General features: G+C 35.5%; 1 protein-coding gene across 4 annotated transcripts in view; it reads left to right on the forward strand.

Moving 5' to 3' along the window:
* VPS13C (vacuolar protein sorting 13 homolog C) overlaps positions 1 to 17450 on the forward strand; it is a 175498-nt gene that overhangs the window by 995 nt on the left and 157053 nt on the right. For all 4 annotated transcript variants that reach the window (XM_060294174.2, XM_070044905.1, XM_060294175.1 and 1 more), the window contains exon 2: positions 15644 to 15687. In XM_060294174.2, coding sequence (XP_060150157.1) covers positions 15644 to 15687 — 44 coding nt within the window. The remainder of the gene's footprint in view (positions 1 to 15643; positions 15688 to 17450) is intronic.

A 17450-nucleotide genomic window follows, 5' to 3' on the forward strand; every position in this document is an offset into this window, starting at 1 on the left:
TTTGTCAGCTTTGGAGGGAAATCTAAAGAACTACTCAAGTGGATGGAACTGCTTTTAATTCAGTCAAGAAGTAGTCCTAGCCCCATCTGTCCTATACAGTAGCCACTATAGGAGCACTTGCAGCCTAGTTAGTTAGTGCAAATTGAGGTGTGCTAGAAGTATATAAAGTACACACCGAGTTTTGAAAATACTTAGTAGGAGAAAGAGTGTAATATCTCAACAATTTTTTATGTTGATTACATGGTGAAATAATATTTGAATACATTGGGTTAAATAAAATATATCATTAAAATTCATTCCCCCGTTTCTTTTTACTTTTTAAAAAAATCTGATTCCTAAAATTTATAATTACATATATGGACCATACATACATATATATATATATAGAGAGAGAGAGAGAGAGAGAGAGAGAGAGAGAGGGAGAGAGAGAGGGCAATTGTGCTGCCCTGAATTACGGAGGAGCCTGCTTTTAGTAGTTTACTGATCTTTTTATTGGTTCTGTGTGGTTTGCCCAGCAATAACATACTTTATTTACATGCCCTCCCCTCACACTTAGTGCAAGAGAAAGAGAAGTAAAGGAGACATTTAAGGAATTAAATGGCCAGTGCCTTCTGCAGGGATCAAGTGTTTCTTCAGGCTACTGTCTAATAATAACAAATTATTTCTTGTAGTTTGTAAACACTATTTGAAATCTGAAAAGGCTCTGGGCTAGCATTTAGGAAAAACCTGGGTTTGAGGTTGGTGTGTTCGACAATCCATTTACCTCACTGGTCCTTAATTTCTTCATCTTAATTTCACCTTTAATAGAAAAAAAATACCAGAAAATATAATATTCCTATGTAATCACTAAGAATTGCTTACCCAAGTTAAAACGTTTTGCCCTATTTATCTCAGATTTTTAAAAATTAAAGTTTATGGATACATTCGAAGATTCCTTCCCTCCCATATCTTATTTTCCTTTTTCTTTTTCTTTAAGATTTAGGGGTTGGACTAGGTAACACCTAAGGGTCCTTCCAGTGCCAATACTCTGTGATTCTAATTGTAAACATACTGTGAAATTGTGAAGTATACTGCCTGAGGCTTTTGAATTTTTTCATGTTAGAAATTAAAATGCCATAATAATAATTTTACATCATTCTTCCCCTCTTTTTTGGTGAAGTGTAGGAAAGGAAACTTTCTTTTCTTACAATTTATTTTGTTTTTTTACAATAAGGTATTCTGCCCATGGCCAACATCAACTTTATAACAGGCCAGAGCAAATAAACCCATTTCTTTTAGGAAATGCCTCCAGTGGAAGTCCAATCAGGTTTATTAGCCCATAGCTGTGCGTCTGTAAAGTTTTGCTGCCTTTTATTTTTGTGATAGTCATAAAGGAGGGAATAAGTCATGAGCTTTTATAGTTATTGCTCAAATATTTTCTTTGTAACCCTAATTCCCTCATTAAAATAGAAAGGCAAAATGTGAGTTGACTATTTCTTTCTTTTTTTTTTTTTTTTTGGTACGCGGGCCTCTCACCGTTGTGGCCTCTCCCGCCGCGGAGAGCAGGCTCAGCGGCCATGGCTCACGGGCCTAGCCGCTCCGCGGCATGTGGGATCTTCCTGGACCGGGGCACGAACCCGTGTCCCCCGCATCGGCAGGCGGACTCTCAACCACTGTGCCACCAGAGAAGCCCCGAGTTGACTATTTCTGTGTTTTGAAGAAATTTATCTTAAACTTTTTATAGTAAACAAGTGGGATTATTAAGTTATTTAAGAAAACAGCTGATATTTGTGACATCTATGACGGTGACAAGTTTTATAAAGAATTTAAAATTTTATATGACCTTACTTGAAAACTATTTGCTTTAGCAGATAAGGTTTATGAGTCATAGAGTTTGGCTTTTTCAGGTTTTTTTTCTTGTTAAATTTTCATATCTTGAGGAGGGGAATAATTCAACCTGCAAAAATTTCACACGGCTGATCTTACTATTCTTTCCAAACAAGGGATAAATGGATACTTTTTTGCCTAGCCTATGACAGTGGTTTTCAAGCAGGAATGAGTTTGCCCCTAAGAGGATATTTGGTTATGTCTGAGACACTTTTGATTGTCACGTAGTGGGGAGAGGTGTGCTTGTGGTATCTGGTGGGCGAACTCCTGAATGCTGTTACATTCTACAGTGCACAGGACAGCTCCCCACAGAAAGGAATTACCAGCCCAAAATGTTTGTTGAGAAACCCTAGTCGAAGGGGAATATTGAGATTGTATTCTGCATTTATAGGAGACCTTCTGGTGCTGAACAGGTTGTAGTAGGAAGTAAAAAAGGACTTAGAGGAATTATATGCTTCATGAAATTTATAACTTAAGAGGGAAACAGAAGTCTTAAGAAGTGACTTGGTATCATGTCAGTAAAAATGCATAGTCTTTGCTTGGATGATATCAGGAAGTTTTAGAAATCAAAATGTGTTGACATAAGTTGAAAAACGTGCTGTGCATATATTCATATATATATATAGGCATTCACAATGAAATCCACAATAAACAAAAAATTACAGAGTGAGAAGGATGGGGCAAATTATTGGAATGTCTAGAATCAGGAAGTATACTGTCGATATTGCCTTAAATTGGAGAAGAAAAATAAAGAAAACTTTATCATTTTTCTTGTTTTTATTCTTTTAAAGATTTTTTTTAATGCCAAGAAATTCCTATGTATTTTTATTTATTTTTTTTATTTGCGGTACGCAGGCCTCTCACTGTTGTGGCCTCTCTCATTGCGGAGCACAGGCTGTGGACTCGCAGGCTCAGCGGCCATGGCTCACGGGCCCAGCCGCTCCGCGGCATGTGGGATCTTCCCGGACCGGGGCACGAACCCGTGTCCCCTGCATCGGCAGGCGGACTCTCAACCTCTGTGCCACCAGGGAAGCCCTCCTATGTATTTTTAAAAGTGATTTAAGCATAATGATTTTTTAAAAATTCTTGCTGTTGTAGAAAAATGAAAAATTATTTACTAGCTGTGGGACATGGGAGAAAAATTTTAATTCTTTAAGCCTCAGTTTCCTTATCCCCCTTTTAAAATGGGGAAATAACATTCTGTGTTTGTAAAATAAGTCATGTGAAAATTCTTTGTAATTATAATTGTTAAATGGTTAATACTGACAGGAGTAGTGACGATACACAAACCTAGCCAAGTGATGGAAACCAGCCTGCTTGTTTTATTTTGCAGGCATACCTTGGAGATTTTGTGGGTTTGGTTCCAGACCACTGCAATAAAGTGAATATCAAAATAAAGCAAGTCACATGAATTTTCTGGTTTCCTAGTGCATATTAAAGTTAATGTTTATACTGTACTATAGTCTCTTTAGTGTACAAGAGCATTATGTCTAAAAATATGTACATACCTAATTAAAAAATACTTTATTGCTAAAAAATGCTAACCGTCATCTGAGGCTTTGATGAGTTGTGATCTTTTTGCAATAGGAACATCAAAGATCACTGATCACCATAACAAATATAATAATAATGAAAAAGTTTGAAATATTGCAAGAATTACCAAAATGTGACACAGAGACGTGAAGTGAGCAATTGCTGTTGGAAAAATGGCACCAATAGACTTGCTTGACAGGGTTGCCACAAACCTTTAATTTGTAAAAAACAGTACATGTGAAGCTCAGTGAAGTGCAGTAAAATGAGGCATGCCTGTATTTTCCTAAGTATATTTCTTCCAGGGTTTTCACATTCTGCAGTGTGATAATTTTGTGTAGAGTTAACACCACGTGTCTAAACACCACATATCTAAAAATATCTTATTTTCCAAAATTTGTTCTTTAAAGAAAAAAAAAACTATTTGCATACGAGTTTACACTTACAGTACTTATACTATCTGCCAGTTATTTTGTCAGTCAGATTTTCAGAGGTTCAGAAAAATGCCTGGTGGGCATGTTGCTGCCTATGCAGGTCAGAAGGTTTATCTAGATTTTTGTTCTCCACAGACTGGTACCAGGAGATAAATTGCACAGCTCTTAGCTATTTTTGGAGTGTCCAGGATTTAATTGTTTTAAGAGTAACATATATTTGAAAAGGTATGTTGAAACATCAGATCTTTTGCAATTCAGTTTAAGTAGGATTGTTGCAATGTAGAACCTTTGTCAGTTTGATTTTTCAAAGTCATTTACTGTGAAAAGTCATCAGAAGATGTCCGTTCAGAATTCTGCTGCTCTCACTTCCATTTGACAGGTAGAATATACATAGAGGCTGTGATGTGTTGGGTGCAAGAGTTGCCTATGGTGACCTGCTGCCCACCAGTAGGATTAGGAGCCAGGTGGAGTGCCTTCAGAGTTTGTAGCTCTGCAAACCAGGCTGAGCCCATGCTTATTACCCTATTGTCCTACACTCCACCCCGACACTTCTCCATCAGCTGCCAGATGTTGTCGGAGCAACAGGATAAGGAAGGAGGAAACCTGGGATCTAATTACGTATCCAGTACTGCCTGGTTCATTGGCTTTTGGCAGTCACTGACCAGTGACCACTAGCTTCTTATCTGTAAATGAGGTGAGACAAGGTCATTTCTTCTCGCTTTGAACTTCTGTGACTTGAATAAGGCCAGAGCAGCGTGAGCTCCTTCATTAAGTTGTAGTGCCACTTGCTCTGCATTCATGGTGAGAAATGGTAGTCAGATCATGTTTCTTTCCTTTCTGTTCTTCACTCGGTACCAGTGAGCAGAGAGCCACAGTCATGAAATACGACAAGAAAAATAAAGTTTCAGCCTCATGCTGATTATTTGAGAATCCAAATGTATATATATAGTCTTAACAGGTAGTCAAAGGGCAGCTTGAGAATGCAAGAAAAAACAGGCCTCTTTGCTTCTTTTTACCTTGATCCATAAAACATAGCAGTATCTAAGTGTTTCTAAACCTGTTGAGGAATTTTTTTTTATTCCTTTCCACCCAGCCAGCACTTGGTGTAGTGAAAGCCACATTTCTTATTAGCTTGTCCTATAGTATGTAAAATGAACAACAAAAAGTTCAGTATTATAATGTACTTAGGCTTAGTTATCATTATTTAAAACAACACTTTAAAATTTTATTGAAAACAACTTTCCACATACTTGAATAGTATCATAAATGAAAACTTCACCTCTTTTCTACAAATAGAGCTGGAGGGTTACTTGGGTAACCATTCTGCTAGGAGGCTCTGCCATACTACTCATTCTTATGAAAGCCCTGAAATGTACTTGAAAAGGAGAAAGTTCAGTGGTGACATGGCAGCTTTCCACCTTTCTTTGCCAAAACTTCCTGTTTCAATAGGGAAATGGAAGAGTGAGAGTCAGTTGTTTCTTCTTCCCTTAGCTTCCCCTCCCAAGATAAAGTTACTGTGAACTACTATTAAAATGAGTCTGGATGGGTTAATTTGGGTTAAATATTGAGTGATCCAAAAGGTTTGTTCGTTTTTTTCTGTAAGATGGCTCTAGTAGCACTTAGTTCTTTAACTTCATTCGAAAACATTTTGTTAGATTGTATGTGACAGCTCTCACATCAGCATGCATTTAAAAAAAGAGTTTTCAAAATTGGTGAATTTTTGTGTAGCCGTTTTAATATTGAAGATGGAAGAAAAAAGCAGCATTTTCGGCATATTATGCTTTATTATTTCAAGAAAGGTAAAAACGAAACTGAAATGCACAAGAAGTTGTGCAGTGTATGGAGAAGGTGCTGTGACTGATCGAACGTGTCAAAAGTGGTGTGCGAAGTTTTGTTCTGGAGATTTCTCCCTGGACGATGCTCCATAGTCTGGTAGACCAGTTGAAGTTGATAGCGATCAAATCGAAACAATAATTGAGAACGTCCAACGTTATACTGCACAGGAGATAGCCAACATACTCAGAATATCCAAATCAAGCGTTGAAAATCATTTACACCAGCTTGGTTATGTGAATCGCTTTGATATTTGGGTTCCACCTAAGTTAAGTGAAAAAAACCTTCTTGACCATATTTCTGTGTGCGATTCTCTTCTGAAACGTAATGAAAACGTTCCGTTTTTAAAACAAATTGTGACGTGCGATGAAAAGTGGATACTGTATAGTAATATGGAACTGAAGAGATCGCGGGGCAAGCGAAATGAACCACCACCAACCACACCAGAGGCCGGTCTTTGTCCAAAGAAGGTGATGTTGTGTAATGGTGGGATTGGAAGAAGTCCTCTATTATGAGCTCCTTCTGGAAAACCAAACGGTTAATTTCAACAAGTATTGCTCCCAATTAGACCAACTGAAAGCAGCACTCGACAAAAAGCGTCCAGAATTAGTTAACAGAAAAAGCATAATCTTCCATCAGGATAACCATTTACTACATTGACACAGTAGTCTTAGGCCAGTCACTTAAGCTCTCCAAGCCCCAGTTTCTTTCCGTGTCCTGCCTCCTTCACCAGGAGGCTGTGAGGATCAAGTAATGTAATAGCTCTGAAAGTGTTTTCTAAAATAGAAAGGTTTATGTTCTTATTGTATTCATTCCTATTTCAGTACAATATGCATTCTAATTAATTGAGTCAAGACTTATTGAGTACCTACTATGAGGAGAATCAATAAGGAGTTTATGATCAGGTTGGGGATTTAAATAGTTAAGTGTTAAGTGCCATAAGACAGGTGTAGTGAAACGTCTGTGAAAGTTCAGATAGGTTATTTCTGACTGGAGGTATTTAACATCAGCACTATATTTCTTGCATTTATTTTGTAGGTCATTTTGTGTTTTAAAAGCCATTCTTCGACTGAGGTGGGCTTGTTCCAAATTATGCCAGTACCATTTGATTCTTATTCATAAATATACTAACCTTGTTATTTTCTGTAATTTAGCAACCATTTCTTTTTCTATTGAACTTTTCTGAGATGGCTCCAACTCTGCTTGCCTTGGTTTTATTTCCTAATTTAATGGATTTACTTTCATTCCCCTCTTCTGGTTCATTTGTAAAGATTATTAGATAAATTTTGATCCAGGATTTACTTTTGTAAGATACTTCTTAAAATATCCTGCAAGATTAGCTTTGAAACTGTATATGTGACTCTAGTCAGATATGCTCATCCAAAATGTTTCTGTTTATTTATGAGTATCATACAGGGTTAAAAATTAGAAATTTTGTCTTCTGAAGCCAGACTACACTTATTGCTTGCTGTCATCCTTTAGGGTTGCCAATCCATCATAGAAGGAAATCATTTCACAGAATTTCTCTACTTGTCTCTCACCTTGGTTTCTTTAGAAATTCATGGGATTAGGGACACTTGATTGTGGGATTGGCATTAGTGCCTTCCTTGCTGGCAGAGTTAAGTCTATCCATCTCCAATGATTCGTCATTCTCCCCTCGCCTTTTTTGTTTTGGTTATTGTTAAAAGATTAGACACATATTTACCCTTCCTCTAGGTTTTCAGGAACTTCCTATGGCCTCTGTGTGTTCTTAGCCCAGGGTGATCTGATTACAGTTATTCAAGTTATTTGCATGTGTATAGAATTATGTTATCTTGAATAGAAATAGAAAGCTAAATCTTAACTTTTTCCTTAGTATTGAGTTAAATATAAGATGGTTGATATTTAGGAGGGAGTCTGCTTTCTGTATCTGCAGAAAAGTGTGCATTTTAGTGGAAGAGTACTTCTTAGCACAGTGCCTTACTTAGATAAGGCATGCATCTACTGGTTGAATGAATGAATGCACTTTTACCCTGGTGCAGAAATACACTGCTGTTCCTCCCCTTTTCTTTGTGTTAGGACTAGTGGCTCCTCCTTCAGTGCAAATAATTCATAGACTGTATCATTCTTATTTCATTGTTATATTTACTGTTTGTTAGGTAACATTCACATTTTTCAGAGAGGAAGTATGCATTTGTTTGCTGGACTCTAAGTAGTAGAAATAGATCTTTTTTATGTGTCTGTAGAGACGGTAAATAGTAAATATAGAAAGAATTTGTATAAAATATATTGAGGTCATATTGACATTAGAATTTACCTTGTTTTGTTCCCCATTTCATATTACAATTTGTATAATAGTTTTTAACATTAAAGTAATACATGTTTATTGTAAAAACTAGAAAATACTGAAGAACATTAATAAAAAGTCCTTAATTCTACCTCCTAGCAATAATTGCCATTACCGTTTTTTATCTGCCTTTCTAAATATACTTGTTTAGCTCTGTTAGCCATATTGGTAGTTTTCAGTATTTCACATGTTAAATACCATCTATTACTTCATTAAAGAGTGAGAATGTCACTGCAGTAGAAAGTGTGCTTTTTATGAGGGCGCTTATTATGTTAGTGCCTTAATAATTATTAGAAAATGCCTCATATCTACTGCAGGTTACTTGTGAGCACTCCTGGTGACCCTTGACCCACTAGTTGAAAATTAATGGGTAGGACAATCAAAATTCATGAGCAAGTTTACAAGTCTCCATATGGTCTTAGATCGTGTTAAATTGGTTTGGATTCCTTCAAATATGCACTAGCTTCTGTGCAGATCAATTCTTTTGGCCTGAGTAGAATTCCCACTTGTAATTTTTTGTAATTCGCCATCCGACAGAATTAAACCCAGGAATATTTTTCCACTTTATATAATTTTTATACATATAATGCGTTTTAAGGATTTTTTCCCAATTCTCGAACATGTCAGTTTTCCATGACTACTGTATTATCCCTATATTTGATCAGTGATGACATCTTGTCAGTTCTGCCTCCAGAGTAACTTGTTGTTGTTGTATTGGTTTTTATTTTTACTTCTTTTTTTAAAAAAATTATTTATTTTTTTTATACCACAGGTTCTTATTAGTTATCTATTTTATACATACTAGTGTATATATGTCAATCCCAATCTCCCAGTTCCTCCCACCACCACCTTGGGGTCTGTACGTTTGTTCTCTACATCTGTGTCTCTATTTCTGCCTTGTAAACTGGTTCATCTGTACCATTTTTCTAGATTCCACATATATGTGTTAGTATACGATATTTGTTTTTCTCTTTCTGACTTACTTCACTCTGTTTGACAGTCTCTAGATCCATCCACGTCTCAACAAATGACCCAGTTTCGTTCCTTTTAATGGCTCAGTAATATTCCATTGTATATATGTACCACATTTTCTTTATCCATTCGTCTGTCGATGGGCATTTAGGTTGCTTCCATGTCCTAGCTATTGTAAATAGTGCTGCAATGAACGTTGGGGTGCATGTATCCTTTCGAATTATGGTTTTCCCTGGTATATGCCCAGGAGGGGGATTGCTGGACCATATGGTAGCTCTGTTTTTAGTTTTTAAAGGAACCTCCATACTGTTCTCCATAGTGGCTGTATCAATTTACATTCCCACCAATGGGATAAAAGGGTTCCCTTTTTTCCACTGCCTCTCCAGCATTTGTTGTTTGTAGACTTTTTGATGATGGCCATTCTGACCGTGTGAGGTGATACCTCATTGTAGTTTTGATTTGCATTGCTCTAATAATTGGTGATGTTGAGCAGCTTTTCATATGCCTCTTGGCCATCTGTATGTCTTCTTTGGAGAAATGTCTGTTTAGGTCTTCTGCCCATTTTTTGATTGGGTGGTTTGTTTTTTTTAATATTGAACTGCATGAGCTGTGTATATATTTTGGAGATTAATCCATTGTCGATTCATTTGCAAATATTTTTTCCCATTCTGAGGGTTGCTTTTTCTGTTGTTTATAGTTTCCTTTGCTGTGAAAAAGCTTTTAAGTTTCATTAGGTCCCATTTGTTCTGTGCAGATCAATTCTGCACAGAATTTTTATTTTTATTTATTTATATTTATTTTTATTTTATATTTATTTTATTTTATATTTATTTTATTTTATTTTTATTTATTTTTTTATATTTTTATATTTTTTATATTTTTTATATTTATTTTATTTTTTATTTATATAAAAATTTATATATTTTTTATATTTTTTTATATTTTTAATATTTTTTATATTTATTTTATTTTATTTTATTTTTATTTATTTTATTTTATATTTATTTATATTTATTTATATTTATATTTATTTTATTTTATTTTTATTTCCATTACTCTAGGAGGTGGATCAAAAAAGATCTTGCTGTGATTTATGTCAAAGAGTGTTCTTCCTATGTTTTCCTGTAAGGGTTTTATAGTGTCTGGTCTTACATTTAGGTCTGTAATCCATTTTGAGTTTATTTTTGTATATGGTTTTAGAGAGTGTTCCAATTTCATTCAATCACATGTAGCTGTCCAGTTTTCCCAGCACCACTTATTGAAGAGACTGTCTTTTCTCCATTGTATATCCTTGCCGCCTTTATCATAGATTAGTTGACCATAGGTGTGTGGGATTATCTCTGGGCTTTCTCTCCTGTTCCATGGATCTATATTTCTGTTCTTGTGCCAGTACCATATTGTCTTGATTACTGTAGCTTTGTAGTATAGTCTGAAGTCAGGGAGTCTGAGTCTTCCAGCTCTGTTTTTTACCCTCCAGATTGCTTTGGCTATTCGGGCTCTTTTGTGTCTCCATACAAATTTAAGATTTTTTGTTCTAGTTCTATAGAAAATGCCATTGGTAATTTGATAGGGATTGCATTAAATCTGTAGATTGCTTGGGGTCATATAGTCATTTTCACAATATTGATTCTTCCAATCCAAGAACATGGTATATCTCTCTATCTGTTTGTGTCATCTTTGATTTCTTTCATCAGTGTCTTACTTTTCTGAGTATAGGTCTTTTACCTCCTTAGGTAGATTTATTCCTAGGTATTTTATTTTTTTGTTGCAGTGGTGAATAGGATTGTTTCCTTAATTTCTCTTTCTGATATTTTGTTGTTAGTGTATAGGCATGCAAGAGATTTCTATGCATTAATTTTTTATCCAGCAACTTTACCAAATTCATTGATTAGCTCTAGTAGTTTTCTGGTGGCATCTTTAGGATTATCCATGTATAGTATCATGTCATCTGCAAACAGTGACGGTTTTACTTCTTCTTTTCTGATTTGGATTCCTTTTATTTCTTTTTCTTCTCTGATTGCCGTGGCTAGGACTGCCAAAACTATGCTGAATAATAGTGGCGAGAGTGGACATCCTTGTCTTGTTCCTGATCTTAGAGGAAATGCTTTCAGTTTTTCACAATTGAGAATGATGTTTGCTGTGGGCTTGTCATATATGGCCTTTATTACGTTGAGGTAGGTTCTCTCTATGCCCACTTTCTGGAGAGTTTTTATCATAAATGGGTGTTGAATTTTGTCAAAAGCTTTTTCTGCATCTATTGAGATGATCATATAGTTTTTACTCCTTCAGTTTGTTAATATGGTGTATCACATTGATTGATTTGCATATATTGAAGAATCCTTGCATCCCTGGGATAAATCCCACTTGATCATGGTCTATGATCCTTTTTTTTTGCGGTACGCGGGCCTCTCACTCTTGTGGCCTCTCCCGTTGCAGATCACAGGCTCCGGACGCTCAGGCTCAGTGGCCATGGCTCACGGGCCCAGCCGCTCCATGGCATGTGGGATCTTCCCGGACCGAGGCACGAACCCGTGTCCCCTGCATCGGCAGGCGGACTCTCAACCACTGCGCCACCAGGGAAGCCCTATGATCCTTTTAATGGGTTGTTGGATTCTGTTTGCCAGTATTTTGTTGGGAATTTTTGTATCTATATTCATCAGTGATATTGGTCTGTAGTTTTCTTTTTTTGTAGTATCTTTGTCTGGTTTTGGTATCAGGGTGATGGTGACCTCGTAGAATGAGTTTGGGAGTGTTCCTTCCTCTGCAATGTTTTGGAAGAGTTTGAGAAGGATGGGTGTTACTCTTCTCTAAATGTTTGATAGAATTCACCTGTGAAGCCATCTGGTCCTGGACTTCTGTTTGTTGGAAGATTTTTAATCACAGTTTCAATTTCATTACTTTTGATTGGTCTGTTCATATTTTCTGTTTCTTCCTGGTTCAGTCTTGGAAGGTTATACCTTCCTAAGAATTTGTCCATTTCTTCCAGGTTGTCCATTTTATTGGCATAGAGTTGCTTGTAGTAGTCTCTTATGACACTGTATTTCTGTAGTGTTCTTTGTAACTTCTTTTTCATTTCTAATTTTATTGATTTGAGTCCTCTCCCTCTTTTTCTTGATGAGTCTGGTAAAAGGTTTATCAATTTTGTTTATCTACTCACAGAACCAACTTTTCGTTTTATTGATCTTTGTTATTGTTTTCTTTGTTTCTATTTCATTTATTTCTGCTCTGATCTTTATGATTTCTTTCCTTCTGCTAATTTTGGGTTTTTATTATTCTTCTTTCTCTCGTTCCTTTAGGTGTAAGATTAGATTCTTTGAGATTTTTGTTGTTTCTTGAGGTAGGATTTTATTACTATAAACTTCCCTCTTAGAACTTCTTTTGCTGCATTCCATATGTTTTGGATTGTCGTGTTTTCATTGTAATTTGTCTCTAGGTGTTTTTTGATTTCCTCTTTGATTTCTTCAGTGATCTCATGGTTACTTAGTAATGTATTGTTTAGCGTCCATGTGTTTGTGTTCTTTACGTTTTTTCCTGCTGTACTTGACTTTTAATCTCATAGTGTTGTGGTTGGAAAAGATGTTTGATATGATTTCAATTTTATTAAATTTACTGAGGCTTGCTTTGTGACCCAAGATGTGATCTATCCAGGAGAATGTTCTGTGTGCACTTGAGAAGTAAGTGTAATCTGCTGTTTTTGGATGGAATGTCCTATAAATATCAGTTAAGTCTATCTGGTCTGTTGTGTCATTTAAGGATCGTGTGTCCTGATTACTTTTCTGTCTGGGTGATCTGTCCATTGATGTAAGTGAGGTGTTAAAGTCCCCCACCATTATTGTGTTACTATCGACTTCCTCTTTTATAGCCGTTAGCAGTTGCCTTATGTATTGAGATGCTCCTATGTTGGGTGCATATATATTTATAATTGTTATATCTTCTTTTTGGATTGATCCCTTGATCATTATGTAGTGTCCTTCCTTGTCTCTTGTAACATTCTTTATTTTAAAGTCTATTTTATCTGATATGAGTATTGGTACTCCAGCTTTCTTTTGATTTACATTGGCATGGAAAATCTTTTTCCATCCCCTCACTTTCAGTCTGTATGTGTCTGTAGGTCTGAAGTGGGTCTCTTGTAGACAGCACATATATGGGTCTTGTTTTTGTATCCATTCAGCCAGCCTGTGTCTTTTGGTAGGAGCATTTAACCTATTCACATTTAAGGTAATTATCGATACGTATGTTCCTGTTGCCATTTTCTTAATTGTTTTGGGTTTGTTTTTGTAGGTCCTTTTCTTCTCTTGGGTTTCCCACTTAGAGAAGTTCCATTAGCATTTGTTGTAGAGCTGCTTTGGTGGTGCTGAATTCTCTTAGCGTTTGCTTGTTTGTAAAGCTTTTGATTTCTCTGTCGAATCTGAATGAGACCCTTGCCAGGTAGAGTAATCTTGGTTGTAGGTTCTTCTCTTTCAACACTTTAAATATATAGTACCATTCCATTCTGGCTTGTAGAGTTTCTGCTGAGAAATCAGCTGTTAACCTTATGGGAGTTCCCTTGTAAGTTATTTGTCATTTTTCCCTTGTTGCTTTTAATAATTTTTCTTTGTCTTTAATTTTTGTTAGTTTGATTAATATGTGTGTCAGCATGTTTCTCCTTGGGTTTATCCTGCCTGGGAGTCTCTGTGCTTCCTGGACTTGGGTTGCTATTTCGTTTCCTATGTTAGGGAAGTTTTCGACTTTAATCTTTTCAAATATTTTCTCAGGTCCTTTCTCTCTTCTCCATCTGGGACCCCTATAATGTGAATGTTGGTGCGTTTAATGTTGTCCCAGAGGTCTCTTAGGCCGTCATCATTTCTTTTCATTCTTTTTCTTTATTCTCTTCTGTGGCAGTGAATTCCACCATTCTGTCTTCTAGGTCACTTATCTGTTCTTCTGCCTCAGTTATTCTGCTGTTGATTCCTTCTAGTGTATTTTTCATTTCAGTTATTGTATTGTTTATCTCTGTTTGTTCTTTAATTCTTCTAAATGTTTGTTCTTTAATTCTTCTAGGTCTTTGTTAAACATTTCTTGCATCTTCTCGATCTTTGCCTCCATTCTTTTTCTGAGATTCTGGATCATCTTCACTATCATTATTCTGAATTCTTTTCCTGGAATGTTGCCTATCTCCATTTCGTTTAGTTGTTTTTCTGGTTTTTTTTTCTTGTTCCTTCATCTGGTACACAGTCCTCTGTCTTTTCATTTTGTCTGTCTTTCTGTGAATGTGGTTTTCGTTCCACAGGCTGCAGGATTGTAGTTCTTTTTGGTTCTGCTGTCTGCCCTGTGGTGGATGTGGCTATCTCCAACATAACTTTTTTTTTTTTTTTTTTGCGGTACGCGGGCCTCTCACTTCTGTGGCCTCTCCCACTGCGGAGCACAGGCTCCGGACGCGCAGGCCTAGCGGCCATGGCCCACGGGCTGCTCCGCGGCACGTGGGATCCTCCTGGACCGGGGCACGAACCCACGTCCCCCGCATCGGCAGGTGGACCCCCAACCACTGCGCCACCGGGGAAGCCCCAACATAACTTTTTAATCTATCTCTTTGACTCTGAAGTTACTGCCTACTTCAGGTTTTAATTTTTCTGCAGTATATTGTAGACGCTTTCTTCCTATTATCATGCTGTAGTATTTTCTTCACGTTTGTGAGGCTTCTTACCTCTTACTTTCCTTTTGAAGTTTTTAAGTTTATCTTAGGAATTTACAATATGCTTATACAAAGGAAATGAACTTTATTACATGGCAATAACAGCTGTGATTATTTTAGTGTCTAGTCTTGTAGTTGTTATCTGTGCATAGGAAGCATAATATTTTTTAAAAAATAAATGTGTCATGAGTGATTTAGAAAATGCATAACTGCATAATTTATACTTGTATTTAGTGTTGAAACTTTAGTTTTAGTAATCTTTAGAGAATTTAAGTGAAATGAAAACCTTTTTCTTTTGCTTAAGTTTTTATGTAAGTAAGAATACTTACATATTGTGTATCAACATGTAAGTGCAGTGTTTAAAATTTGAGTCATGTAATTGTGTTATTGTGGCTTTAGTTTTTTATAACTTAATATCTGAATAGACTTTTAAAAAATTGGACTAATAAAAGAATATTAGAACCATAAACAATAATTACTGGGAAAGTAGGATGTTTGAAGTTTTAAAAGATTAACACTGTGGTCTTGTAGAAAATATTCACTGACACCATGATTAAGGAAAGAATCCTGGATTACAGGATAATTGATCTGTTATAATAGTCACCTCTTTACTTCCTTCTTTTGAGATTTTGGCTTAATCATTAAAAATGATGGATACTTTCTTTGGTTCTAAAGTTCTTTAGTCTGAAAAGCTTCAACTTCTTTCTTTTTTTTTTTAACATCTTTATTAGAGTATAATTGCTTTACAATGGTGTGTTTCAACTTCTTTCTCATTAAATGTTAGCCTGATTAACTGGTTTGTAATTTGTTTTGCATTGGGCTAACCTAAAATATTTACAACTAATACTTCTTATAAGTAGCAACTCTTTTGTGCCAGTAGCTTCTTAAGTTCTTGAAGTTTGCTTTGCTCACTTAGCATTTAGCATAGTGTCATAGTGTTTGGTTTTGCATTAAGACAGGGTATACTATTTGGTGTATTAACTTCATATTTTTGTCTTTTATTTTTTAAAGGTAATGTGGCTTTAGATAATCTACAAATAAAAGAAAGTGCTCTGGTAAGTTGTTTTTTTTTTTTTTTAACTATGTTGAGTACTCAGTTAATTCAGTAAGCTCTTAGAAACCCTGGTTACTAGGTATCTGGTACCAGGTGCCAGATGAAGTGATTGAGTCGCTCAGAGAAGGATTACTTTTTTAACTGTTTGCTCTAGGAAAATCTGAGATTAAAGATTTAGGGAAAAAATTTTTTTACTGATGATAGAAATAGTATCTCTTGGAAAATAATAATGTTTTTCCCTTTTATATATTTGACTGTATAGCTTTGTAGTAGACATTTGTCTTAATGAAATAGTTTTCTTCAGAATTATCTTTAAATGTTTTACAGGTAAATAAGGGCTTTATTTTAACAATGTATCTAATAAATAATTGTATTTTTTTGAAATATATTGGCAGTCCAGCCTTATAATACTGTGGTAATTTTAAGAGGAAAATAGATTTTTTTGGAATCTAGCTCTAGACAGTAATTTGGGTCATTTACTATTGAGCTAAAAACAAAACTCTCCCCATCTTCCAAGACCCCTACCCCCCTTTGTTTTTAGCCTCTTGGACTTAATTTGAGTTTATGAAATGTCTTAAGAATGAGTTTATTCATTAATCAATAGGTCAGATTTATAATTAACGTACATTATGTTTTATAGTCCTAGCTTTGACCTCTGGTTGAATTTCTACATGATGAACTGTGTAATTAAGGAGAGCCTTATACACAAAGTTCTCCCATGACTGGGCTCATGGAAGCCAATTTTGAATGTTGAAGATCTAGGAGTAGAACTCAAGAAGTAACAGTTTATTTTGTTACTGGCATAGTGGAAAGGTCATGGACCTTGTACTCTGGCCGACGTGGGTTTGAGTGGTAGCTCTGGCTTTGACCAGCTGTGTGACTTTTGGGAAGTTTCTCAATTTCTTTGAGCGTCAGTTTAATCATCTTTAGAACGAAGTTAATAATACAAAACAGTATAATATTTGTGTACCTTTGTGGCTTGAATAAAATAAAAAGTAGAGCCTGGCAAGTAGTGGACTCTCAAAATATTTAAATTTTCTTTCCCTCCCTTTATATAGGATGCTATAATTTTAAAAATTTTATCCAAAATTTTAGAACTTAAGATTCCATTGCTAGAGATTGGAATAAGGCTATTTTTACTCTACTTACGAAAATATTTTGGAAGATAATAAGTCTAAATAGAATTGTGGTTGCAGGGTATAAGTATCTAATATACTTAGATGACAGATTGCACTCTGTTAGCCTAATTTGAATTTTGGTTATGATTAAATCAATAAATTATTTTGTAATTTATATTCTCCATTAATTCAAACTAGCCTCCTTTCCCTAGTTAATCCAGCTTGGTGAGGTTTTACTTTGATATGGGTTCTTTACATTTATTTTGTGTGAAAAATTATTTCAGGAGGATTAAAATGTGTGTGAGACCACACTCATAGAAGTGTATAGTTTTCCATTGGTATCCTGTATGATATGAAGACCCTTGAATTTATTTGTCCCCTTCCCCTGCCCAACCCCTGGAGGGTAGAGCTGCTCTCTCATTACCAGTGAGGATTTTTTATTTGGGTCTAAAACAAGGTTTATTGTCAAAATCTGTTAGCGTTTTGTTCACTTTCTGTTCACTTAGAATAGTTGAGTAATCAGATGAGTGGGTAAATTGATTCTTTAGTTAATTATTTATTTATTTATTTTTTAGTTAAATTTTAATTGATTGGTTAATTCTTACCTAAAGTATGTATTTAAGTTGCCAGATTTCCATAGTATTGG

This window comes from Globicephala melas, chromosome 2 (assembly GCF_963455315.2).
Source record: "Globicephala melas chromosome 2, mGloMel1.2, whole genome shotgun sequence".
Taxonomy (NCBI): Eukaryota; Metazoa; Chordata; class Mammalia; order Artiodactyla; family Delphinidae; genus Globicephala; species Globicephala melas.